At 33.9% G+C, this 27,042-nt stretch overlaps 1 protein-coding gene across 4 annotated transcripts; it reads right to left on the bottom strand.

Annotated features, from left to right (window-relative positions):
- Window positions 1-138: 138 nt before the first annotated feature.
- On the bottom strand, window positions 139-26,083 carry cdc14b (cell division cycle 14B). 4 transcript variants are annotated; one of them, XM_073818957.1, is made up of 16 exons: window positions 25,815-26,083; window positions 21,835-21,925; window positions 20,515-20,590; window positions 20,295-20,387; window positions 20,057-20,133; window positions 19,458-19,524; window positions 19,311-19,373; window positions 18,321-18,408; window positions 17,993-18,223; window positions 16,118-16,256; window positions 15,849-16,017; window positions 15,346-15,449; window positions 6,310-6,357; window positions 4,518-4,571; window positions 4,205-4,421; window positions 139-711 (listed from the first exon to the last, which is right to left on the bottom strand). In XM_073818957.1, exons 1-16 carry the CDS (start codon window positions 25,915-25,917, stop codon window positions 709-711), a joined length of 1,623 nt encoding a protein of 540 aa, XP_073675058.1. In that variant the 5' UTR covers window positions 25,918-26,083; the 3' UTR covers window positions 139-708. The 4 variants fall into 4 exon arrangements, with proteins under 4 accessions (XP_073675058.1, XP_073675057.1, XP_073675059.1 ...); XM_073818956.1 differs by lacking the exon at window positions 25,815-26,083 and adding an exon at window positions 22,131-22,505; XM_073818958.1 differs by lacking the exons at window positions 4,205-4,421; window positions 25,815-26,083 and adding exons at window positions 850-915; window positions 22,131-22,505.
- Between the last annotated feature and the right edge of the window lie 959 nt (window positions 26,084-27,042).

Raw genomic sequence — 27,042 nt, 5'->3', positions numbered from 1 at the left:
TAAGAAACTGTTTTATGAATGGATCAGTGAATCATTGACCAGATTTGATCACATTTTTTATACCAACTATAACCCTAATACTTATGCAGAAATTAGTGAGTCCAAAATATATATAATAACATTGTTTCAATAACCACATTTACATCAGAAAGGATTTATTGAAAGGTATATGACTCAAATCCTTTCCTATTATGTACACAAGTGAAATTATGATTTAAATTTGGTCTTCAAAATAAAGGTATGCAGTATTTACAGTAAAAAACAGTCCTTATAGTCCATCTAACTCCAGCCTATTTACAGCTTTCAGTCATGATTAGCACAGTATGATTCACATTCGGTCATTTACAGTCTGTCACATTTCTCTAAGTATTAATAAAGTAGATACAGTGTTAAAAAAAAAAACAGTTTTACAGGTTTAAGTAACAATGCATAATGGCAAAGGCAGCTTCTGAGGCTCATGATATTTACAATGGCATAAAAAGTCATGGATGCTTAAAGCTCTGATTTAAAAATAAACTCATTTTTTCTTGATCAAATAAAAATGCTTAACATCTGATTTCTCAAACACAGGTTGAATATGGTTTATAGTAGATCACTTGGACAAATCCATGAAGTAAACTCGAGTGATATCAGTGCAGTGATGTTGGTCTTTATTGGATCCACGGCGGGTTTCAGCGGAGAAGAGGAGCTCGAGCTTTGGAGATGGAGTTACTGTAAAACAAGAAATATGTTAAAGACCAAACCTGTATGAGTAAAAGGATGAGCAGCATTCATGCACATGCTCTAAACTCAGACAGAAACGCTTTAGAAAGCAAAAGCAGAAGGAAGTTAAAGGAGGAAATCTGATACCATGGTCTCTGAAAGCGCACCGATGGCATTGCGTGAAGCACTTTCCTTCTTCTGGACAGAGATCGTCTATTACAGGTAAGGAGGACGAGGCGGTGAAAAGATAAACACCCGTTAAAACTACTAAGAAAGACAAAGATAGTCTTTGATCCTGTTACTGTTTCAGAATAGAAGCCATTTACAGCTGGTATTCGCACGTTTACGAAATTCTTCTGCTCGCTAAGCTGCATTTATTTAATTAAAAATACAGAAAAAATGTGAGAAATTATTACCATTTGAAATAATTGTTTCCTATGTGAATATCTGTAAAAATGTATTTTATAACTGTAATCAAAGCTGCATTTTCATTATTACTCCAGTCTTTAGTGTCACATGATTCTTCAGAAATCATTCTAATATTCTGATTTGCTGCTCTAGAAACATTTCTGATTATTAGCAATGTTAAAAACCCAATATTTTTGTGGATGCATTTTATTTTTCAGGATTCACAGATGAATAGAAATTTCTAAAGAACAGCCTTTATTTGAAATAGAAATCTTTTGTAACATTATAAATGTCATTACTGTCACTTTCCATGAATTTAATCCGTCTTTAATAATAAACATATTACATTTTTTAATGCTGAAATGTTTCTTGAGCAGCAAAACAGCACATTAAGAGTGATTTCTGAAGGATCATGGGATGCTGAAAACTGCAGTAATGATGCTGAAAATTACAGTTTAATTACAGTTTAACAGATATTCCCATAGAAAGCCAATGTTTTAAATTCTAATATTATTATGGGCCAAGCACTGAGGCTGCATAGGCACCTCTTGAAATCATTAGATTTCCTATTCTTCCGTTCTTGAGTCTATGGCAGCCCATAGAACCACTTGCAGGAAAGTTATGAAATTTGGCACACTGATAGAGGACAGTCTCAACATTAACCACAGCAAATTTGGTGTCTCTAACTCAAACTCTCTAGCGCCACCACTTGTCCAAAGTTTCACTAATGTTTATGCTAATAACCTTTGAACTGTAAGCACTGAAGAAAATTATTTTTTCCTCTGGCTGATGGCGAGTCAAATGAACACCAATATTTAAAAATGGTAAAGTTTAGTTTTTTCTTTTTTAATAGTGTAAAACCTACTTTTTCGAACTCATCCTAGAAGGTTTGTCTGATTTGCACCCAAATTGGCTCAGATCGTCATCAGACCATGCTGGCAAAAAGTTAGAGATTTCGTATCTATATACAATACAGTTATCATTTAACGCGTCAACAAATTTGCTGGAATGATGCTAAAATGCATCTGAGAACAACGATACCAATTATACCAAAATTGGCCAAACTTCTTGTACACCATAAGGCACAGAATGAAAATTATTTTTCTCTCTGAATTCTAGCTGATGCCGTGTCGAATGAACACCAAAATTTAAAAAAAACGTAAGGTTTGGTATATTTGCTATTTTTAATAGTTTGAAAAACATTTTGTCGAACTCATCCAAGATGGTTTGTCTGATTTTCACCAAAATTGGCTCAGATCATCTTAAGACCATGCTGGCAAAAAGTTACAGAATTCAATCAAACTTTAATTCAAGTGATTAATCAAATAACGCACAAATGAATTTGAAGAATAGCATGCAAAAATGGATGTTATAGGCTAGATTTCTGCAACGGTTTGGCGTATTAAGACCAAACTTGGTGTGTGTTATAACAAGCATGACCAGAGGCTACCTGCACAGTCTTGGTGCAGCACCACCTAGTGGTCAGTAGATATGAAAAATCTTTGCTTATAACTTTTGAATGGTTCCGCCAAAAATCACATGCGAGTCGAATGACACCCAATTTTCCCAATGCCAGCCATTATGGGTTTTGGCCATTTTGAATTTTATTGTAAAATGCCATTTTACAAACACATTGATGTATGGTTACAAAACTCAGTATGTGTCTTCACCATCATGCCCTGGTGCTGCTCAATGTTCTAGGGCAGCACCACCTTGTGGCAAAAGGTTAAATTTGTAAAAAAAAATCCTAATATGTGATTAATTTGGCCTGTTGTAATGAAAGTTATCTTAATATATTTCTTGGGTCACGCCGAGAACATTGATACCAATTTGCAGAAATTAGCCGAACTTCCTGTCTGCCATTTTGATTAATGTTTAAAACCTACTTTTTCATACTCCTCCTAGAACATTGGTCCAATTTTCACCAAATTTAACTCGGATCATCTTCAGACCATGCTGGCAAAAAGTTATGGATTTCGTGTCTACATACAAAACGGTTATCATTTAACTCATTAACGAATTTGCTGGAATGATCCCAAACTGCATCTGAGAACATCGATACCAATTATACCAAAATTGGCCGAACTTCTAGTCCACCATTTTGATTAATGTTTAAAACCTACTTTTTCATACTCCTCCTAGAAAGTTGGTCTGATTTTCGCCAAATTTGGCTCAGATCATCTTCAGACAATGCTGGCAAAAAGTTATGGATTTCACGTCTATATACAAAACAGTTAACGTTTAACGCATTAAAGAATTTGCTGGAATGATGCCAAACTGCATCCGTGAACATCGATACCATTTATACCAAAATTGGCTGAACTTCTCGTCCACCGTTTTGATTTATGTTGAAAATATTTTTTCAAACTCGTCCTAGACCGTTTGTCTGATTTTCACCAAAATCGAGTCAGATCATCTTCAAACTGTAGAGATTGTGTCAATAGACGAAACCGTTTTTGTACAGCAACGCAACAAATTTTAGTCATGATGCCAAAATGAGGCTTTATCTCTGCAAATTTGTCATATTGACACCAAACTTTGTGTCATTGTCACCTCACACTGAACACACCTCATGGATTTGATAACGGCGCCACCTATTGGTCAAAAGTAATCTCATTAAATTATATTACTAGTGGTTGTTAATGATTTTTCACCCATTTTGACTAAAATCGTCTTAACATGGCTTCAATTACTCATTGCTTCTTGCTTGCCTAGTGCTTGGCCCCTTAATTGCTTCTCTATAATTTTGATCAAATAAATGCAGCTTCTACTTTAAAACTAGGATTTCAAATTTTGCATTTACATGCATTTTAAAAGCCTAAAAACATTCATGCATAAATCTGGTCACAGACAATGCATGTGAGACACACTTTACAACCAGGTGTAAACGGCTCAGAGTCATGCTCACAGACTGAAAGTGACTGGAATATTCTAAAAATCATTTAACGTGAATCATCCATCAGCAGAGGACAGTGTGTGCAAGCAAAGACGAGAGACGCCCGCTCTGCCCGTCAAAGTCATGCAGGAAAGCCGAAGACGGGACGGGGCGGTCAGGCGTAAGAGCCGGGAATGACGCGGGCCGCTTTAGACTTACTGAGCTGAGGGAACTCAGACTGTGGCCATAGAGCTGCAGTGAAATGGCAGAGGAAGATCTCTGGGTGTTCACTGGCCTTAAGTGCGTTAAGTTCGACTGCTTGATGAAATTATTGTTGGCCACAGAGCCAGCGCTAACATCAGAAAACACCTGATCCTTTTCACAGGCCGTTACGTGCAAGCTGCCTAAAGATTTAGCGAGCCTTGAATGTAAAGGGCTGCGAAAGGAAAACGTCAACTGTGAATATGAACTGTGACTTACTCGCTTTAGTGATTTTAATGCAAAAGGCTCAAAAACTCAGTGAAGTACCCACCTACTGGTCCTGTTGGATCCAAGTGAAGCCCGGGTTCTTTTTCTTTTATCGGAGCTATAGGAAAGATATTTTACAGGTTATATGACAGACATGTAGTTGATAGATTTACAACCTTGCACACGTAATTGCTAAATAATTTTGTTAAACAATAAAAAAAAAAAATACATATAAAAAATATAAACAAATTGAAATTAAAAATCTAAAACAAATGCATAAATTGAATTATAAAATAAAATTAAAAAATAAATAAAAATGAAGAGATTAAATAAATGTGAATAATGCATGTATAAATAAAAAATACAAACTAATTTATGATAAAATATAAAAAAAAATGATAAAATCAATTATACAATAAAAATGAATATAATAAAATATAAATTATTAAATATACAAAGTAAACAAATTTAATGATAATACAATAAATGATCAAATAAGTGACGTTTATAAAAAATAAATTTAATAAGTGAAATTTATATTAAAAAAAACTAATTTAATCAAATATATGACAAAAATAAATATAAAAAAATAAATTTAATGATAAGAAAAAAGAGAAAATGTACAACTTTATGAAAAAAATGTAGTTGATAGATTTACAACCTTGCACACGTAATTGCTAAATAACTTTGTTAAACAATAAAAAATAAAATACATATAATAAACAAATTGAAATTAATCTAAAACAAATGCATAAACAAATTGAATTATAAAATTAAATTAAATAAAAATGAAGAGATTAAATAAATGTGAATGCATGTATAAATAAAAAATACAAACTAATTTATAATAAAATATAAAAAAAATGATAAAATCAATTATACAATAAAAATTAATATAATAAAATATAAGATAATAAAATAAATTATACAATGAAAATGAATAAAATATAAATTATTAAATACAAAGTAAACAAATTTAATGATAATACAATAAAAAATATATACATATAAAAAATTTAATATACAAAACTTACAAAAATAAACAAATTTAATCATAATAAAATAAATTATAAAATAAGTGAATTTAAAAACAAATAAACTAATTGAATAAAATAAATATACAAAATAAACAATAATAATAAAATAAAAATTAAAAACATGATAAAATTAATATAAAATATAAATGTAATAACAAAATGAAAAATTCTACAATAAAATAATATAATACAATAAATTTATGATAAAATATAAAATATAAAAAAAGATAAAATCAATTATACAATAAAAATGAATATAAAATATAAATTATTAAATATACAAAGTAAACAAATTTAATGATAATACAATAAATGATAAGTGACGTAAGTGAAATTTATTAAAAAAAACAAATTTAATAAAATATATGACATATAAATAAATAATAAATATAAAAAATTAATTTAATGATAAAAGAAAAAAGTACATAAAATATAAGATAATAAAATAAATTATACAATGAAAATGAATAAAATATAAATTAAATACAAAGTAAACAAATTTTATGATAATACAATAAAAAATATATACATAATTTAATATACAAAACTTACAAAAATATACAAATTTAATCATAATAAAATAAATTATAAAATAAATGACATTTAAAAACAAATAAACAAATTGAAAAAAATAAATTAAATATACAAAATAAACAATAATAAAATAAAATTAATATAAAATATCAAAAATAAATGTAATAACAAAATTTAAAATTCTACAATAAAATGAATAATATAATACAATTAATATAAATTATTAAATAGAAGTAAACACATTTAATGATAATACAATAAAAATACATAAAGAAGAAAAGTTACCTTAATGACTTTGATGTTGATTTGGCGTGAATAGTATTTTCTTCCAACCTGCAGGTAAAGAAAAACAAAAGTTGAGTGTGACGAAAACATGCAAAACAACTAAAAAAGGACAGACATTTGATGCATTAGCTGCGTTGGTTTCTCTGATGCACAGACAGAGCGTCACGCATGCGGAGAGAGAAGCCGCAGAATGATTCGACATCCCTCCCTTACATACAATATTACATCGTATTTGTTCACACGAGTGGCATTTGATTCAAAATCATCCTTTAAAGCGTTAAATAAAGCTTTTCTCCTTTGTGTAGCTCATAAGATGATCAGATGAAGGAAGAGAAAAGGAACCAGGAGAGGAACCAGATCACATAGAAAATCATCCAGTTGTGTAATATGTGAGATACTGGTCGTATGTTTATGAATTAGTGATTAGATTGTGTGCAGTGTTATAAAGGACAGACAGATAGGGAGAGCATATTACATCTATAGCTTCACATGTGGAAGTACTGTACTGTTTAAACTTCAAAGTGTAAAAATACAATGATCAATGACATACATGACATTCACAAGCGCTTCAGCAAAATGTAGTTAATGCACCAACAGACAGTCGATTTGGTAAGAAAAGAAGTGTTTCACACATGAATCTGATCTTAAAAGAACATAATAATAATCCTCCTGTGAAGTTAAAAGAGTATTCTGTGTTTAATACACGTTGAGCTCTATTAACAGCGGGCATTGAGTCATAATGTTCATTACCACAGGAAATAATTGACTCATACGCTCACTTTAAGACTAAATTTAAAGCTTACAAAGTACAGCCATAAAATGTAAACATTACTAACTATTCATTTATATCCAATCCATTGATTTTATACATAACACTTTACAATAAAAACTTTCATTTGTTAATATTAAAGCGTTAACGTGAACCAACAATGAGCAATATATTTTATATTTTAAAGCAGTTATTAGCCTTTGATAATATTAGTTCACAAAAAATGTTAATGTTAGTTTGGTGCATTAATGTTTACAAATATGACTTTTGATTTTAATAATGCATTAGTAAATGTTGAGATTAACATTAACTAAGATTAATAAATGCTTTGAGTATTTTTTACCGTTAACTAATGAAGTTAACTAATGTTTACAAACGGAACCTTGTGTTACCAAATATTTAATTACTTAAAACAATGTGTTACTTGAAATAAGAGAAAAAGTAAAATAATAAAACTTAGAACCCATTTCTTATTTCTTTAGTTTAAAGTGACGTCCTAAAATGTAAATTAATTCTAAATACTACAACAAAACTTAAATGTAAACTGAAAAATAAAAATTAAACAAATCTTAATAACAAAAGAAAAAAATATATATAAAATAAATCAGGGTTTGTACAGATACTATAAAATGAAATTCCAGGACTTAAGTACTTTTCAATTAAATCTGAATCAAAAGATTTGAGAACCCGCTCCAAAGTCCCAAACCGAATCAAATGATTCGCAATCTGCACTCCGAAGTTCCGATTTGAATCAAAAGATTTGCAAACCTGCACCAAAGTCTCGATCTGAATAATAAGATTTGCGATCCACACTTCAAAGTTCCAATCTGAATCAAAAGACTTGCAACCCCGCTCTGAAGTTCCAGTCTGAATTTAAAGATTTGCAAACCCGCACAAAGTCTCGATCTGATTTATAAGACTTACGATCCACACTTCAAAGTTCCGATCTGAATCAAAAGATTTGCAAACCCACTCCAAAGATCCAATCTAAATTAAAAGATTTGCAAACCTACACTCAAGTCTCGATCTGAATCATAAGATTTGCAATCCACACTTCAAAGTTCTGATCTGAATCATAAGATTTACAAACCCGCACCGAAGTCTCGATCTGAATCATAAGATTTGCAATCCACACTTCAAAGTTCTGATCTGAATCATAAGATTTACAAACCCACACCGAAGTCTTGATCTGAATCAAAAGATTTGCAAACCCGCATGAAGTCTCGATCTGAATCATAAGATTTGCAATCCACACTTCAAAGTTCTGATCTGAATCATAAGATTTGCAAACCCGCATGAAGTCTCGATCTGAATCATAAGATTTGCAATCCACACTTCAAAGTTCTGATCTGAATCATAAGATTTACAAACCCGCACCGAAGTCTCGATCTGAATTAAAAGATTTGCAAACCCGCATGAAGTCTCGATCTGAATTATAAGACTTACGATCCACACTTCAAAGTTCCGATCTGAATCAAAAGATTTGCAAACATGCCCAGAAATCTCAATCTGAATCATAAGATTTGCAATCCACACTTCAAAATTCTGATCTGAATCAAAAGATTTGCAAACCCTCACCGAAGTCTCGATCTGAATCAAAAGATTTGCAAACTCCGCTTCAGTTACGATCTTAATCAAAAGATTTGCAAACCTGCCCCGAAGTCTTGATCTAAATAAAAATATTTGCGATACACGATTCAAAGTTCCGATCTGAAAAGATTTGCGAACTTGCAAATGATTTACGATCAAATGATTTATGATCAGCGCTGCGAAACTTTTAGCATTTTAAGCACCTTGTACGAACCCTGATAAATAAATCTATATAAAAAAAAAAATGAACAAACCTTAATCGTATCTTATATTTTAAAGTAAGATTAACAGAAAGTTGTGAAAAATAACTACTAATTTAATTTAATAGCATTACTACTAATTTAAACGAAACTGTTTATCTGCAATTACATTAAACTATAGAATAATTCATGTTCTTTAACAAAAACAGGAGTTTAACATTTCTATTTTTAAGCCCTTAAAATGCACGGCCACATTTACTTCCATTTCAAGTTGTTTACTTGAACTGTGAAAATGATGGGTCAGTTATTTTTGTGGTAATTTAGTGTTACTGTTAATAGAATGCATCTTTCCTGATATCAAACTGAAATGGTCACAAACGAATCAAACGATGCTCGATCTCAGACTGACGACTGTCAGGAAGCCTGGGATATTTGTAAAGGATGATCCGTCGAGACACTTACAGCGTTCCAGTCCAGAGACGGGCTAAGAGAGTGACGGGAGAAATCATTTACAATCCCACCCCGTCTATACAGTAATGGATGGAAGGGAAGCCAAACAACATCCAGCAGAAGACAATGCTACAGAGTGCAGAGAGCAGCATGGCTAGCGGCCATCTAAACACAGGGGCGAAATTCAGAACAAAAACAACAAGGAAGGAAGACAGGAGACTCGTCTTTTCATGACTGCACACTGGATGGATCTGTAGCACATGCAAAAGCGCATTCACTCCACTTATGACTGTTCACACTGAGATTACAGGATGAATCAGGATGTGCTTCAACCCTCATAACGCATTCAAAATTGGGTGTACTATTTTTGCATTCCCAGCATGTTTAGATTGTATAAATCAATCATAACTTAACTTAACTAAAACCAAATTTAGGGTTCATACAGATACTGTAAAATTAAATTCCAGGACTTTCAAGGACTTTAAGCACTACTTTTATGATTTTCAAGGACTTCATGCGATCTCTGTGTGATTCTAGTAAATACAGTTAGGGTACGTCTAAAAACTTCCATCTCATTTATGTCTTCAATGTCAAAATCGTCCTACAATGCAGTTTTTACCTTTTTTTTGTTAAGGGCGTTTGAGTTTCTTTGAATGTTCACTTTGTGAACACTATGTCCATACTTTTGAAGCGATCTAAAGCGATTTTGAAGTTAAGGAAGAAAACGAGATGGGAGTTTTTAGACGTACCCTAACTGTATTTAGCTGAAGCACACAGACATTGCATGTGCTGCGCAGAGATGAGACAAGACGAGCATTTGAAGTTAAAAAGTAAATAAATTGTCTTTTTTTTTTTCGAAAATAACCGATCGTTTCGCTAGATAAGACCCTTCCCCATCGGCTGGGGTTGTTCAGAGCCTTTTGAAGCTGCATTTAAACTGCATTTCGGAAGTTCAAACTTCGGGGCGCCATGCATTTCCATTATAAAGAGAGAAATCCTGAAATGTTTTCCTCAAAAAAACAATTTCTTTACGACTGAGGAAAGAAAGACATGAACATCTTGGATGATGAGCGAGGGGGTGAGTACATTATCTGTGCATTGTTGTTATGAAAGTGAACTAATCCCACCACAGTCTAATCTGTCCCGCCACAGTTTCATAATTAACCGAAAATATATTCATACTCGTCATTTTAACATAAAATGTCTTTAACGTTGTGTTTCGTGCCATCGTTTTGGCAAAGTGTCCGTCAGACGAACTAAGCGTAATTATGGCGTTATCCTCTCATCAAGGCTGTTTGCGCTGCTTGTTTCAAAGCGAAGCGCGCACTTCATTCAGGCGATCAACTCGTCATCGGTGTTTGCCGCGACTCAGAGAGCGGCTCCTTTGATTGAGCGCGTTCACACGCACGTTCTTAAACCGAAAACGCACGTGGTCACGTAAACGCGGTGACCCGTTTTCTTTTACCGGAGTAAGGTCGTAATCGACGTAAACATAAACCGATCGGCACAAGTTGCTTTCTGCCTCTTGCCCCGATTTCGGGCGGCACGTAAACGCAAAAACCCGCTTTCTGTCGGCTTATTGAAGTGCGCATGTGTGATGCGTGACAAGAGCGCATCATTAGTGCAGATTTAAGCGCATCTAGACAGAGAAAACGCTTTGCAGCAAGGAAAGGCAGACTTTTTTATGACTCAGAAAATTATAAAAAGTGTTCTCATCTCGTGCAGCAAAAGTAGAAGTGTTTCAGTCAAAACACTGCATTTATAACTGCATGAGAGGATAATATGAGCTGTATATTTCAGGCTGACATGTTGCAAGCTGTATTTAACATAACTGACAACTGTCAGATACGCAAATTATTATATTTGGAGGACACTAAAAGGAAAAAAAACTTTACTGATAAAGTCTTTGTACTGTGATTAAAATGCAATGGTTGGTTCTTTGGTGTATTATTAAATATTTTTATTGACATTATTAAAAATGTTTATGGCCAGGAAAAAATATTTATGGCTGGTAAATTATCTGAAGTCACCAGACATTGGCAGGTGTGGCAAACCGTTAGTTTTAGGCCCTGCTTGCAAGTATAGAAATTAGGACAAAAGTATTGTAATTTCCCTACTGTAGAATAATGCAAAATAATATACCTGTGAAATACTCATTTTATTTTCTAATGACTAATTTATTTACTCTTTTCTTTTACAGTGAAATTGTTTTACAATATATGGCTATGACTGTCATAGGAATAATAATATACAGTTATTATTAATATTATTATTATCATAATATTCTAATTTGTTTGCCCTCCAAATTTACCAGTGTGAGTGTTATTTAGACTTTTACAACTAAAAAGTGGACCGAGTTCCCTTTAAACTTTAATTACAAGTCAATTCACCCGCTTTGCACTGAACCTGTGTTGGAGTTCTTAATTTTAAACTCTCAAAGTGCACCAGAGAGATGATTTTAACTTTAAACTGTACAAAATTTGGGGTCCACCCACCACAGTCTCCAAAAATCCTGTGGGAAACACTGAATATTCATATTCATATTTTTCAACAAAATTCTGTCCAAAAGTGAAAGACATAGGAAAAACGCTAAATATATTTAACAAAAGTTTTCTGACACTAATATAACTTCATAAATGTGACCCTGGAGCACAAAACCAGTCTTAAGTCGCTGGGGTATATTTGTAGCAATAGCCAAAAATACATTGCATGGGTCAAAATTATTGATTTTTCTTTTATGTCAAAAATCATTAGGAAATTAAGTAAAGATCATGTTCCATGAAGATTTTTTGTAAAATTCCTACTGTAAACATATCAAAATGTAATTTTTGATTAGTAATATGCATTGTTAAGAACCTAATTTGGACAACTTTAAAGGTGATTTTCTCAGGATTTTGATTTTTTTGCACCCTCAGATTCCAGATTTTCAAATAGATGTATCTCGGCCAAATATTGTCCTATCCTTAAAAACCATAAATCAATAGAAAGCTTATTTACTGAGCTTTCATATTATATATACATCTCAGTTTTGTAAAATTTAACCTTATGACTGGTTTTGTGGTCCAGGATCACAAATGTATTTGTCACCTAATGGTGCTTCCATGCACAAAAAAAAAAAAAAAAAAATGACCCAAGCACAAAATATATAATATAAATTTAATGGTTCTAATATAAAAAAAAATAACAACAGTAAAACAACCTGAAAATAATCAAATCAAATAAATAAAATGAAATGTATTTACAGGGTCTTAAAATATTTCATTACAATTTGTTCCATTAATATAAAAGTTTGTTGTGTTTTTTTTTTTTTAAGTGATGAATGCGTTATGAGGGTTTAAGCACATTTTCCAGATTTTTTTCCCCCCACCATGGCCGTGCTGTAACAGTGCAAAATAAGTAGTAAATGCTCTTTATAGGCAAGTTTAAGTCTACTGGATGGAAGCAGTTCCCAATTGTAAATTGAACTTGTTTTGGCCATCTGAGATCATATCCAGTCTGCAGTGCAACCGAAAAAGACGATCAAAGCAAAATGACCACAGTGTGTTACAATAACAAAGCAGTTCACACACTTCATGCATGACAAATCAAGCACAAACATCATCAAAACAACACCGTGCAAAGCAAAGACATCTACTTTGAGAAAATCATGCATGTTTGTTACACAAAAAGGGCTAAAAATGTTATGTGAAGGTTAGATTTCGACATGCATCTGACTGGAAAAAACAGTTATGACCCCATAAACGTTTCAACAAGAGTCTTGGCTTTGAAAAACGCTGATTCTCAGCGAACGGGGAAGCGGATGAGTCTAGGCACGAGATGAATGGAGCCCTGAGGCAGCCGCGCATTCGTAATGCTGGGCGATGGTGACAGCGTTACGGGACTTACCTGACGGGTGTCTCTCACGCCCCGTCATTCTGCTACCATTTCAACGGCACACAACAACCAGGCCACAGCGAGCCCAGCAAACTGCAGCACTTTACTACCATTCGCCTGCCGTGTGATAAAAGGCTTTTGGAGTCTCTCGTCTCGCCGGCACAATCATCAACAGGAAGACTGATGTTTTTAACTCATGCAGTTAGTCTAACATGTCATGCACACACTTAAACATCCATCATCACGAGAAAAACACTACATATGCATGTGATCCGACTGGATGGGATTCTAACGCGCTACTCTCTCCATTCGGTACACGTCCACTGCTGGCCAGACTGAGTTTTTATTAAGTGTAATAATTCCTTTGATTGTTAGCTGTAGTCATATTTCCAGAGGAACACTTACAGGACTGAAGCAGCTTGGCTATACTTGATTCTCAAGGAATCATTTTGTAGAAAAATCAGTGAGTCACAAAACTGATCCACAGGAATGATCTTCCTAAGCCTCCGAAACATCTCACATCTTTTGAGGAATGTTTATTTGCTCATCTCTCAATCCTCATTGGATTGCATTGCGTTATATGTTTGGATCATTTCAATCTCATCTTACTAAGACATAATATTGGAGATATGTACATTTTATGTCAGCATCTGCTGTACTGTTTTAAAGCTTTCATTGGTCTTAACCAAAAATTCTGAGTCTCTGAATAAAATTGAGCCGTTTTTCTCTCTATACAGTTGAGGTCAAAAGTTTAACATCCCATTTTCAGAATTCGCAAAATGATAATTATTTGACCAAAACACATGTTTTTTTTATTTAGTACTGACCTGAGTAAGATATTCCACATAAAAGATGTTTACATATAACAGTTGAATTTATAAAAACCTGAAAAATACCTGAATGATCCACAGCTGTGTTTTGTTGTTTAGTGATAGTTGTTCATGAGTCCCTTGTTTATCCTGAACAGTTAAACTGGCTGCTGTTCTTCAGAAAATCCTTTAGGTTCCGTAAATTCTTTGTTTTTCCAATTTTTGTGTATTTGAACCCTTTCCAACAATGACTGTATGATTTTGAGATCCATCTTTTCACACTGAGGACAACTGAGGGACTCATATGCAACTATTACAGAAGGTTCAAACACTCACTGATGCTCCAGAAGGAAAAAAACATGCATTAAGAGCCGGGGGTGAAAACTTTTGAACAGAATAGAGGTGTGTACATTTTTCTTATTTTGCCTAAATATCATATTTCTTCATTTAGTACTGCCCTTCAGAAGCTACAGACGATAGTTACATGTTTTGCAAAAGACAAAATAAGTTAAATATACCCTGATCTTCAAATTTCAAAAGTTTTCACCCCCTGGCTCTTAATGCATGGTTTTTCCTTCTGAAGCATCAGTGAGTGTTTGAACCTTCTGTAATAGTTGCATATGAGTCCCTCAGTTGTCCTCAGAGTGAAAAGGAGGATCTCAGAATCATACAGTCATTGTTGGAAAGGGTTCAAACCAAAGAACTGAAGGATTTTTCTGAAGAACAGCAGGTAGTTTAACTGTTCAGGACAAACAAGGGACTCATGAACAACTATCACTAAACAAAACGATACAGCTGTGGATCATTCAGGTAAACAACAGTATTAAGAATCCAGGGAGTGTAAACTTTTGAACAGGGTCATTTTTATTATTTTCTCTTGTGGACTATATGTAAACATCTTTTATGTAAAATATCTTATTGTGAATTATCTTATTAGTATGCATCTTGCACAATCCCTCTTATTTGGGTCAAATAATTAACATTTTGCACATTATAAACTTTTTACCCCAACTGTACTGTTCCATTCAAAAATGTCACGCAAGTTTAAAATTGGGTCAAAGTATTACATCATCAGGAATTCAAATTTCAAATGCAGTTTGCATGCATTCATTGTAGCAATAAAGCAACAACCCAAACACAAAAGTCTAATAAATTACTTTCATAATTTGAAATATAGGCTAGTAAGCATTTTCAAATATGACTTTATTAACCGTAGAGTTTATCAATCATAGAGCGTGCTGAAGGGTCGATCAGATTTCTTCTGCACCAGTGGACAGGTACCGTCAGGCCTCGACGGCTATGTATATGGATGGACAGAAGAGTGACGTAATGGAGAAGAACTTACGATATCGAACCCGTGGACGCTCTGGACTGCCTCTTACTCTTCAGAGCTCTTAGTTTGTCGCCTTGCGTTAGTCCGCCGCACTCCTCTTCCTCTTCCTCAGTGTGCTAACCAATGAAAAACACAACCTGGTTAAAAGAGTTGTTCACTTCCAGAACAAAAATGTAATTTACACAAGTCCCTTATTCCTCGACTGGGATCATTTAGAGCCCTTTAAAGCTGTATTTAAACCACATTTTGGAAGTTCAAACTCAGGGCACCATAGAAGTCCACTATATGGAGAAACCCTGAAAGGTTTTCTTCAAAAAACGATTTCTTTACGGCTGAAGAAAGAAAGACATGAACATCTCAGATGACAATGAACTTCTCCTTTAATGGCTGTTTTGCATGTTGATCTTCTAATGTATAAGTGGGCCATAAGTTCTTGGCCATTAGGGGCAGAAAAGTGGACTTAATATTATGCTGTTAGGCAAAACAGATACATAAGAGTAAATAGATTCACTCACCATTTCAGAAGCAGTTTTCCTCTGTGAAACGTTCTTGTTTGTCCCGTTGATGGAAATATCTTCGACTCCAGACAGTATTCCAGCCACTGCTGTTTTACTCGAGCCGTTTTCCTGCTCAATTATTTTTTGCCGGTGCAAATCGCCCTCTACCCAGAGACTGGCCTGCTTTCTGTTAGATCGAGATGTGTGTAAATATGCATAAAAGCCTTCTGAACAGCAGAAAATCCCATGCAGCTTGCTTTGGATCAACGTGCGTGTGGAAGACTCACTCGTCGATGAAGTTCTGTTGAGGTCCGATGATTGAACCGGGTCTGCAGATCCTGATCCACGCGATGGCTTCAGCTGCCGTCAGTCGGAAGTGTTTCATCATGTAACAGCCAATTAATGTCCCTGTTCGGCCCAGACCGGCTGAAACACACATTTCTACTTCAAGACACTGGAAAACTGCTGATGAACCGCATGTTGTAATCCTCATTTCTAAATTGCATTACTCCACAGTGTGTCCCTTAGGTTTACAGCTACAGTTTACTTTTTTTCGGTACTTAACATTCTGTGTAATAATGAAAAAGTAATTTCAGTGAAAAAATAAGTCCAAAATTCTCACTTTCAACATTTTTAATAATAGTGCCCTGCAACTTTTTTTTTTTTAAGAAAGTCTTGTTTTAATTTTTCTGATATTCAAATTTAAATTCAAATATTTTTAATCAAATGAAAATTTAACCCTTTCATTTTTAGCAAACAGAGGTTTACTGTTCATAGAAGAAAAATTATGTGAATATTCAGTTACAAAAAGTTAATAACAGTAGTATTTTTTTACAATTAGGTGGTTGTTGTTGTAATATATATATATTTTTTTTATCATTTAATTGTTTTATTTAAATTTTCCGGTAACACTTTACAATAAGGTTCTTTAGTTAACATCAGTTAACTACTTTAGTTAACATGAACTAATAATGAACTGCACTTATACAGCATTTATTAATCTTTGTTAATGTTAATTTCAACATTTACTAATGCATTATTAAAATCTTGTTAATTAATGCAGTGTGAACGAACATGAACAAATAATGAACAACGGTATTTTTGTTAACTAACGTTAATGAAGATTAGTAAATACAGTAACAAATGTATTGCTCATGGTTAGTTCATGTTAGTTAGTACATTAACTAATGTTTAACTAATGAACCTTATTGTAAAGTGTTACCAATTTTCCAGAAATAGGAATATATAAACAGCTACATTATACTGTTCAAAAGTAATGTAAGACTAATATAGTTCTGTTACATGTTAAACCTGACTTTTTACAGATTGCTGTAAAATTTCTGTGTGTATACAGTATGATATGATGCTAGTTTTTAAAGAAATTAAGTTTTTTGATGAAAAAGTTCCAGGATTTTTCTCCATGTAGTGGACTTCAATGGTGCTCAATGAATTAAAGGTTAAAAATGCAGTTTAAATGCAGCTTTAAAGGACTCTAAACAATCCCAACCGAAGAATAAGGGTCTTATCCAGCGAAACGACCGGCCATTTTCTTAAATAAGTTTACAATTATACATTATTTAACCACAAATGCTCGTTTTGTCTAGCTCTGCAATGCGCACATGTACTCTGGTTCAAAACAGTTAGGGAATGTCTAAAAACTCCCATCTCATTTACTCCTTCAACTTTAAAATTGTCCTTCATTGCTGTTTTACCATTTTTTATAAAGGGAGTTTGACCTTCTTTGCATGTTCACTTTGTAAACACAGGGTCGGTACTTCTGCAGCGATGTAGGACGATTCTGAAGTTGGAGGAGAAAATGAGATGGGAGTTTTTTGACATACCCTAACTGTCTTGAACCAGACGAATGCACATCGCAGAGCTAGACAGGGCAAGCATTTGAGGTTAAAAAGTATAGAAATTGTAATTTTTTTTCAGAAAACGACTGATCATTTAATTAGATAAGACCCTTATTCCTCGGCTGGGATCGTTTAGAGCCCTTTGAAGCTGCGTTTTTAACCTTCAATCCGTTGAGCACCATTGAAGTCCACTATTTGGAGAAAAATCCTGGACGGTTTTCCTCAAAAAAACAATTTTGTTATATAAAGTTTTGCATTTTTCAAGATGTGATGTCGTCATGTGATTCTAGGCTTGATAAACCTTACCTTTGCAGTGGACCGCTATTCCTCCATCAGCATTCTCACAGATGTTCAGGAACTTGGTGACGATGGCGTCGTTGGGCGTGCTGCCGTCTACAAAGAACAAGTCGTGGTGTTTAAAGCCCATGTCTGTGAAACGCTTGGCGTCATACATTTTCTTGTTGAGCCGGATGATGGTGGTGATGTTGTGCTTCCTGAAGTAGGGGAAATACGCTTCAGGGGCATGAAGAGGGTATCCTGATCGAATAAAAAGGAGGAAAAGTATAAAAACCTGTACAAAATTACACAAGTCAAAGCACTGGTATATTGGGTGAACAAGCCAATCGTTACGCACCATTCTCAATTTTGCTCTTTGGATGAGGGCCGCTGAAAGCCAAAAACTTTCCTGGAAGGATCCAGTTGAAATCTCCATTTTCTGCCCGCTTGAAAATAAAGCAGCATCAAGTCTGTCAGTGATTAGTTCACTTCCAGAACAAATGTACTGATAATTTACTCACTCCCTTGTCATCAAAGATGTTCATGTCTTTCTTCAGTCTTAAAGAATTTTTTTTTTGAGGAAAACATTTCAGAAATTCTCTATATAGCGGACTTCTATGGTGCCCGCGAGTTTAAACTTCCAAAATGCCGTTTAAATACAGCTTTAAAGGGCTCTAAATGATCCCAACTGAGAAATAAGGGTATTATCTAGCTAAATAATTTACAATTTATATACTTTTTAACCCCAAATGTTCATCTGCGATGCATAATCTGTGCATTCCAGTTCATGACAGTTAGGGTATGTCTAAAAACTCCCATCTCATTTTCTCCTCCAACTTCAAAATCATCCTACATCGCTGCAAAAGTACCGACCCAGTGTTTAGAAAGTAAACATGCAAAAAAATACCCTTTACAAAAAAAAAGGTAAAACAGCGATGTAGAACAATTTTGAAGTCGGAGGAGAAAATGAGATGGGAGTTTTTAGACATACCCTAACTGTCTTGAACTGGAATACACAGAGTTCAGGCAGAGCTAGACAAGACGAGCATTTGTGGTTAAAAAGTATATACATTTTCTTTCTTTTTTTTCCAGAAAATGATTTTGTTTTACAAGATAAGACCCTTAGTCCTTGGCTGGGATCATTTAGAGTCCTTTGAAGCTGCATTAAAACTGCATTTTTTACCTTCAATCCATTGGGCACCATTGAAGTCCACTATATGAACAAAAATCCTGGAATGTGTTCCTCAAAAAACAATTACTTTACGACTGAAGAAATAAAGACATGAACATCTCGGGTGAAATTGAGTAGTTCTTTAAGCTTTCCTCTTCAAAATCAGAGGAAACTCACCTCATAATGTTCATATTCTTCCACATTAAACTTTGAGAAATCCAGCCAGCCAAACTGCAGAGCCTAAAACACACAACATGCGATCAGCAGGAATAGTATAGGATCAGCGAACACATATGATGAAGCTTCGAAGAAACCCTGGATTACCTTGTGAACGGCCCGCAGACAGTCAAGGATATTCAGATTGTACATGCAAGTTCCAAAAGATGCATCTCTGTTAAATGCAAAGAAAAATTAAGTCAAAAATGAACAGAAATGTAAAAATTAACCAAATGAGATTCTGATTTTCAATATTTAAAAATCTCATGAAATGCATGTTTTTAAATGTGACCCTGGACCACTTAAACCAATCATAAGGGTCCTTTTTTTTTAAATAAATAAGCTTTCCATTGATGTATGACTTGTTAGGAAAGGATTACATTTGGCCGATTTGAAAATCTAGAATCTGAGAGTGCAAAAAAAAAAAAAAAATCAAAATATTGAGAAAAATCACCTTTAAAGTTGTCCAAATGAAATTCTTAGCAATGCATATTACTAATACAATTGGATATATTTATGGTAGGAAACTAACAAAATATCTCCATGGAATATGATCTTTACTTAATATCCTAATGATTTTCACCATTAAAGAACATTTTTAACCCATACAATATATTTTTGACTATTGCTAAAAATACACCAGTGCTTCTTAAGACTGGTTTTGTGCTCCAGGGTCACAAATAATGAAGGGGATGAATTTCAATTACCGAAAAGGAAGATAAGATGCATTTTGAGAGACCAGAAGGCTGTATGCTTCTTCTGGTGTTTTCTGTAGATGCATTACCTACAAAAGAAAACAAACAAGAATGACTTAATATGTTTAACATGTTTATGCATGAAAAACTTTGCTTGTAATTTTATCAGGTTGCACTTTAATAAAAAAAAAAAAAAAAAGGGAATTTTTTAGGCTAAATGAACAGTATGAAGTTGGACTAGGAAACTTACAGCATAAGAGCCGATCAAATACGCAGCATTGGCTTGTTTCTTTCTGTCACCACAGGTATAAAACACAATTGTCTTCTTTGCAAGAGCACAAGACTGTTAAATAGAGAAGCACAAATAAAAACAAACAAACTTTTAAATGCATACAACACTTGCACGCTTGCATACAAAGACTGCATTAAGTGGAACAGTGTTACGTGCCAACATTATGAAGTGTCATTACCTTCAGCTTCTTGTTGAGCTTGCAACAAAAGCGATAAAACATGGCCAGGTTGAGCGGGCCAAAGTCCGCATAGAAGCTGTTCAAATATAGAAATCAAAGAGGTCAATGATAAAGGTCAGGTACAATCCATAGAAACCATATGTGTATTTAACAGAGTGTTCTATGGGGAGGAAAACACTTCACCGTCAGACAAAATATGAAAAGTGTGCATGTGTGTTTTATCATATTTGATCCATCACATTTTTCACGAATCGTATAGTCTGACATTTTTTGTTTAGTTGTGCATGAGTCCCTTGTTTGTCCTGAAAGGTTAAACTGCCTGCTGTTGTTCAGAAAAAAAAATCTTCATTTATGACTTTGAGATCCATCTTTTCACACTGAGAGACTCATATGCAACTATTACAGAAGGTTCAAACACTCACTGATGCTCCAGAAGGAAAAACCATGCATTAAGAGCTGGGAGTGAAAACTTTTGAACCGAATAGAGATGTGTACATTTTTCTTATTTTGCCTGAATATCATATTTTTTCCATTTAGTACTGCCCTTCAGAGACAACAGAAGATACTTACATGTTTCCCAGAAAGACAAAATACGTTAAAAATACCCTGATCTTCAAATTCAAAAAGCATTCGAAGTATTTCAAGAAGTATTCAATGCATGTTTTTTTTGTTCTGGAGCATCAGTGAGAGTTTGAACCTTCTGTAATAGTTGCATATGAGTCTCTCAGTTGTCCTCAGTGTGAAAAGATGCATTAAAATCACACAGTCATTGTTGGAAAGGGTTCAAATACACAAAAAATGCTGGAAAACCAAAGAATTTGTGGAACCTGAAGGATTTTTCTAAAGAACAGCAGGCAGTTTAACTGTTCAGGACAAACAAGAGACTAACTGAACAAAAATTTTCTTTTGCGGACTATATGTAAACATCTTTTATGTGAAATATCTTTTTCAGATCAGTACTAAATAAACAATAACATGCATTTTGTATGATCCCTCTTATTTTGGTAAAATAATTAACACTTTGCAGAATCATAAATATCACTTTTACAACTCATATAGTCTGATATAGTGATAATATTGAGAAAAAACAGCTTGGTTTTATTCAGAGACTCAAATTGAGCAAAAACACAAATTTGCTGCAGATGCTGATAGTTATATGAGAAATTCTCATGCTTGTAATAATATCTAAATTTCAGCATTCACTCTATATCTCCAATAATGTCTTGGTAAAATGAGATTGAAATGATTCAAACATATAATGCAATGCAATCCAATGATGATTTATTTATGTTTACTTGATAATCACAATCACACTCTTACTTCTCATAGGAAAGCTCTTCATCGATACAAAAACAGTGTCTTTCAGGAGTGCTTTTCACCTTCTGATGAAGAATAGCAAAATACAGCTGATCTGAAAAACACAAGAAACCAAAGCACCCTGTAATCTCTCATAATGACTGTACTTCCTGCAGATATCATGTAAACACGTATGAGGGAATCTGATTGGCTCAACAGATTTGAATCCGCGTACCGGAAGTGAGTTTTCATACAAACTGTGAGACACAAAAACATGTGCACTATTAAGAAGAAAACAAAGAAACAACAGCCTCACTCACCTTTAATGAACTCGATGCAGTTTGACAGATCACAGGTTTCTATTGTAAGGTTGTTCCGGAGCATGATTTTAATCTCGGTTAAGCTAAATAATACTAATAATAATAATAAGACGACGAGTTCACACACTAATGTAAAACTAATACACATTTAACGTCACACAGCCAAACAAAACAGTCTAACTTAATTTCAGTCGACACTTTAAGAAGAAATCAAGTTCAAATGTGAATTTAAAAGAACGTAAAATATCCAAATTTCACTGCTTTACTATTTAATTCAATAAAACCTGCAACTAACAATGTAATATCTTCGTTTAAAGCGTATAAATAAAAAAATAAAACACCTCACGACGCGAGCGATCGTTCTCTCGCCTGAAGTCTGAGTAAAGTTCAGCGCAGTTTAAAATCCAACACGACGTTAAACCCTTTCCCGCAGTCTGATTGGCCGACGGCCTCCGCGCTGACACGTCAATCACATGAAGTCCCTCCCTCCAGATTTTAAATTGAACAGCAGGCAGTATTCTACTCTAATTGGCACGCTGCCCAAGCCGTTGCTAGGAGAGAAGAGCCGATTGGCCAATCGAATCTCATTCTGCTCTGACTGAAAGCTTTGATCCACTATTACACTCATTTCGGTGATTTACATCCAGCGAACGGAACAAAGAAGCTCGCTCCGTTTTCTACACAGACACACATTGGCACCATGTATGGCAAGCCGTTTTAACATTTAATCTATGAGCCATTCAAGTATCTATTTACATGCTACTAGTACTTATTCATTAGCTACTAGTGCTTATTCTTTAGGTACTAGTGCTTTTTAAATATACACTAGTTATTATATATTAGATACTAGTACTTAAGCATTAGATAAAGGTACTTTTTAGGGGGGAATTTTTGCCTTTATAGAAATTACAGGAAGTGAAGCAGGAGAGAGATAGGGGGTGGGAACGGGAAAGGTCCTCGAGTCGGGATTAGAACACGGGACACCCGGAGCACAATGGACACTGTACACTAGTACTTATTCATTAGATACTAATAATATTTTATATATACACTAGTACTTACTTAATAGATACTAGTACTTACTTAATAGATACTAGTACTTATTCATTAGATACTGGTACTTTTTATTAGATACTAGTACTTATTTAATAGATGCTAGTACTTATTTAATAGATAATAGTACTTATTCATTAGATACTGGTACTTTTTATTAGATAGTAATACTCAAGCATTAGATACTAGTACTTATTTAATATATACTAGTACTTATTCATTAGATACTGGTATGTTTTATTAGACACTAGTACTTAATTCATTAAATACTAGTACTTCAGTAGTGACTAGTAACTATTCTGTTGATACTAGTAACAATTTAATTTTTTTGCCATTGACTTCTACAGGGATCTGTCATTGAGATATCAACTATTCAGTTTTGACTAATATGTATTCCAGTTTTGACTAGTACATAATTTATATGTACTAGCAGTTATTCATTAGGTACTAGTACTTATTTTTAAGATACTAGTACCTTTTATTAGATATTATCACTTAATGACTAGATGCTAGTACGTATTTATTAGATACTCTTACCTACTAAATAGATACTAGTACTTATTTGTTACATACTAGTACTTATTGATTAGCTACTAGTATTTATTCAATAGCTACTAGTACACACTTATTCGATACTAGTACTTATTCGAAATGTTATTGGAAAAATATTTAATTGAACTGTACTGTGGTAATTCGACATAAGATGAGTAAAAACACAGATCTGACTAGTAAGATAATAATTGCTACTAGTGATAATTACAAAAGATACTAGTGTCTAATAAATAAGTACTAGTACATAATGAAAAACTACTAGTATCTATTAAATAGCTACTGGTATCTAATGAATAACTATCAGTAACTAATAAATAAGTACTAGAATGAATGCTTACCAGTAACATTTAAATAGATATGTAGTCACTATTGGAATAAGAACTAGTATCTAATGAATAAGTACTAGTAACTTTACAAAGGACACTTGTACCTGAAGAATAAAGGCTAGTAGCTAATGAATAGCTATAAAGATACTACCCAGCAAACAGAACGTTCCCCTAATGTTCCCATATGGTTCCCATTTGGTTATTTTTTCGGGAACCAAATGAGAACGTTCCCAGAATGTTCCCTGTAGGTTCTCTTTTTAATAACCTATAAAGAACGTTCTGAGAATGTTCCCTGCAGGTTATTTTGAAGTTTTATTTTTATAATCTAGAGAGAACATTCCCAGAACGTTCCCTGCAGGTTATTTTTATATTTAATTTTTTAAATAAATGACATCAAAGTGGTCAAATCGCATTATAATGATAATATAATTTTATAGCTAAAATAAGCCAAGGTTAAGTGTCTGAAAATCATATTATAAACACTGTGTTTATTTCTTTACTGCACTCCTTTGATCTGCACGCAGTTCTCCATCACACGCTTTCTCCTGTCTTCAACATAAAGCGGCGCACTCGCGTAATTTAAAAAATAACGGCCATTTGTTTTACTGACTATCAGTCGTTAATTGATCTCTTTAATGGATAATTACTTATAATAAATATATATTTGAGAGTAAATATTGTTATTTTAGGGAAATCTGACACATCTACTAGAAGAAAACAATGTTAACCGAGACGTTTTCGTTTAGTGACCAAAAGAGGAAAGCACATCATCGTTAATTCAGTGGTATGAAACGAATGTAATGTTATCCTAGTTAAAGTCAAATAAATGTTATTAATTTTTAATGTTTTAAAAAAATAAAATACACATTTTCAAAATCATAAATATTTTGTTAAAGTCATATTATTTGGTGCTTTAATAAACATAAAATCTTGGTTGTATATGGTACATTTTACATCTAACTAACGAAATCTAACATGGTATAGGATAATTCAGTCTCATTTAATGCTCCTTATGATGGTTAAATCTGATTATCTGTATATGCTCTGATTATCTGTAATGATTAAACACTAGTTTAAAACAAGACATGGTGTGTAGTAGTGATTATTGAGATCCACATCGGTCCGCCTTCCATGCTGCTTACTCTGAGACACGGGTTTGCTGACATGAAGAAGTGGTATTGGAGTGAAGAGGTTAGGAGAACGTTCTGAAACCATCAGAAAACTTTCAGGGAACCTTCTAGGAACATAAATAGAACGTTCCCTATTGCTTAGTCAGGAAACTTTTCTTTACGTAAATAGAACGTTCCCTTTAGGTTAGGAAAATGTTCTGGGAACGTACTGGGAACGTTGCCGGAATGAGAACGTTTCCACAACGTTCCCAGTAGGTTCCTAGAATGTGGGAACCAAAAACGAATCTTCACAGAACGTTCTGGGGACCAAAAATTGTTAGCTGGGTAGTATATCAAAATTAAGTACTAGCAGCATGAAAATAGATACCAGCACGGTTTATAGATTAAATGTTAAAACGGCTTGCCATACACCATTAGTAGTTAACAGTGTCATTCTGACAAATAATCAGCGCTCATCTCTATATAAACCACACTTAGTTTGTGATGTGATCTCATGTTTAATGTTAAAGCGATGATCTGGTGGCATAAAGCTCCTAACTAACCCCTGGAAGGACTTGTATGACAGTAGTTTATGGAGGCTGAACTCTTTAAGATCACTCTGGCCGCGTCTGCAGTTTGTTTACCTGTGATAGGAAGGTAAACGTCGCTCTTGGACTCCGTCTGGTCCCTCAGGGACGCGCAGAGTCTTTTCCTCGACTCGCTCCGTCGCTCGCTCTTGCGCTTCATACTTCCCTACGCGTGAAAAGATGGCGTTTCAAGCGTGAACGCGCGATGGAAGTAGGATTTGCGCTTTGGGTTGCATAGTCCTGCTTCAAACGGCTCCATGCGCTGCAGAAGTATATTTGAGGCAGTTGTCCTGCCGGTGACGTATGGAAGGCAAGTTTCTAAAAGCCTTGCGAGTGACGTCACTGCGCCAGCCACCATCCCGCTGCCCAACATCCGGGCATTGGCGGAACTTTAACCCATCCAGCGACTCGAAAATCCCAAAACAGAAGAAACTAAGAAATAAGACTGGTTTTAAGAATTTTTTTTCAGTATGTTTTCATGTTTAAAACACGTCTGTTTTATATTACTGTAATATAAAAAAATATATTATGAAAATTGTAAAGTATTTCTGCAGATTTATAATATTTAAATGTACCGTTTTTTTGTGGTGGGGAAGGGTGTGCTTGTTATATATCATTATAAACATAAGAACTTGAATTTTATATCTAGCTAATTTAAAATGACAAATTTCCTTTTGTTTTGTCTAAAAATTAGTGAATTTCCAGAATTTTGGTAAAAACGCTAGCAAAAATTGGGTGCTTTTTACTGTGTACTCAAACAAAAACTCCTGAAGTTTGAATTTTTTTTCTTTAGAAATTTGTATTTAGGTGTTTTACACTTTCAAATAAAATGTTGTCTATATATAACATTCCCCAAGCAAGTTTATTAGTATAGTAGCCATTTATTACAATACTATTATAGGAGCTTCTCAGTGAAAAACAGGCCTATTTAGTATATTGACAATATATACCTGTCTAAAAACGTTTCAGGAGTAAAGTCATAGCTGAAACAGTCTTATATAATAGCAAAACACAGTAAAAAAAGTTATGTTTTCAGATAAATATATTCTTAATCCGAGTATGAATAATAAACACGAATGAGGGGAAGAGAGCAGGATTCAGATGCCCCTTTGCACAGATTGATGGTAAAAGGTTTTCTGCAAAAGATCAGTTGGGCTGAATGATGCTATATTCTATAGGTATTATTATCTAGTTTCATTTGTATGTCTTGTCTTTGTTTTCTTTAAATGCCAGGGGTTTGAAAAATAATGTTAAAAGGAAGGCTTTATTTTTGTTTCCTAAGAGG

The sequence above is a fragment of the Garra rufa genome, chromosome 15 (assembly GCF_049309525.1).
Source record: "Garra rufa chromosome 15, GarRuf1.0, whole genome shotgun sequence".
NCBI lineage: Eukaryota > Metazoa > Chordata > Actinopteri > Cypriniformes > Cyprinidae > Garra > Garra rufa.
The sequence above is the reverse complement of the archived record's forward strand: the minus strand, read 5'-3'. Positions and strand labels throughout refer to the sequence as shown.

Bases quoted from the DNA above. Each gene is read 5' to 3' on its own strand.
- cdc14b (XM_073818956.1), bottom strand. From the start codon at position 22,278: ATGTGTATTAGTTTTACATTAGTGTGTGAACTCGTCGTCTTATTATTA. The intron at 18,224-18,320 runs GTGCGTAACGAT...TTATTCGATCAG, and splicing joins AAAGAGCAAAATTGAGAATG to GATACCCTCTTCATGCCCCT. The intron at 15,450-15,848 runs GTGAGTGAATCT...TTCATTGGTTAG, and splicing joins GGAAAACTGCTTCTGAAATG to CACACTGAGGAAGAGGAAGA.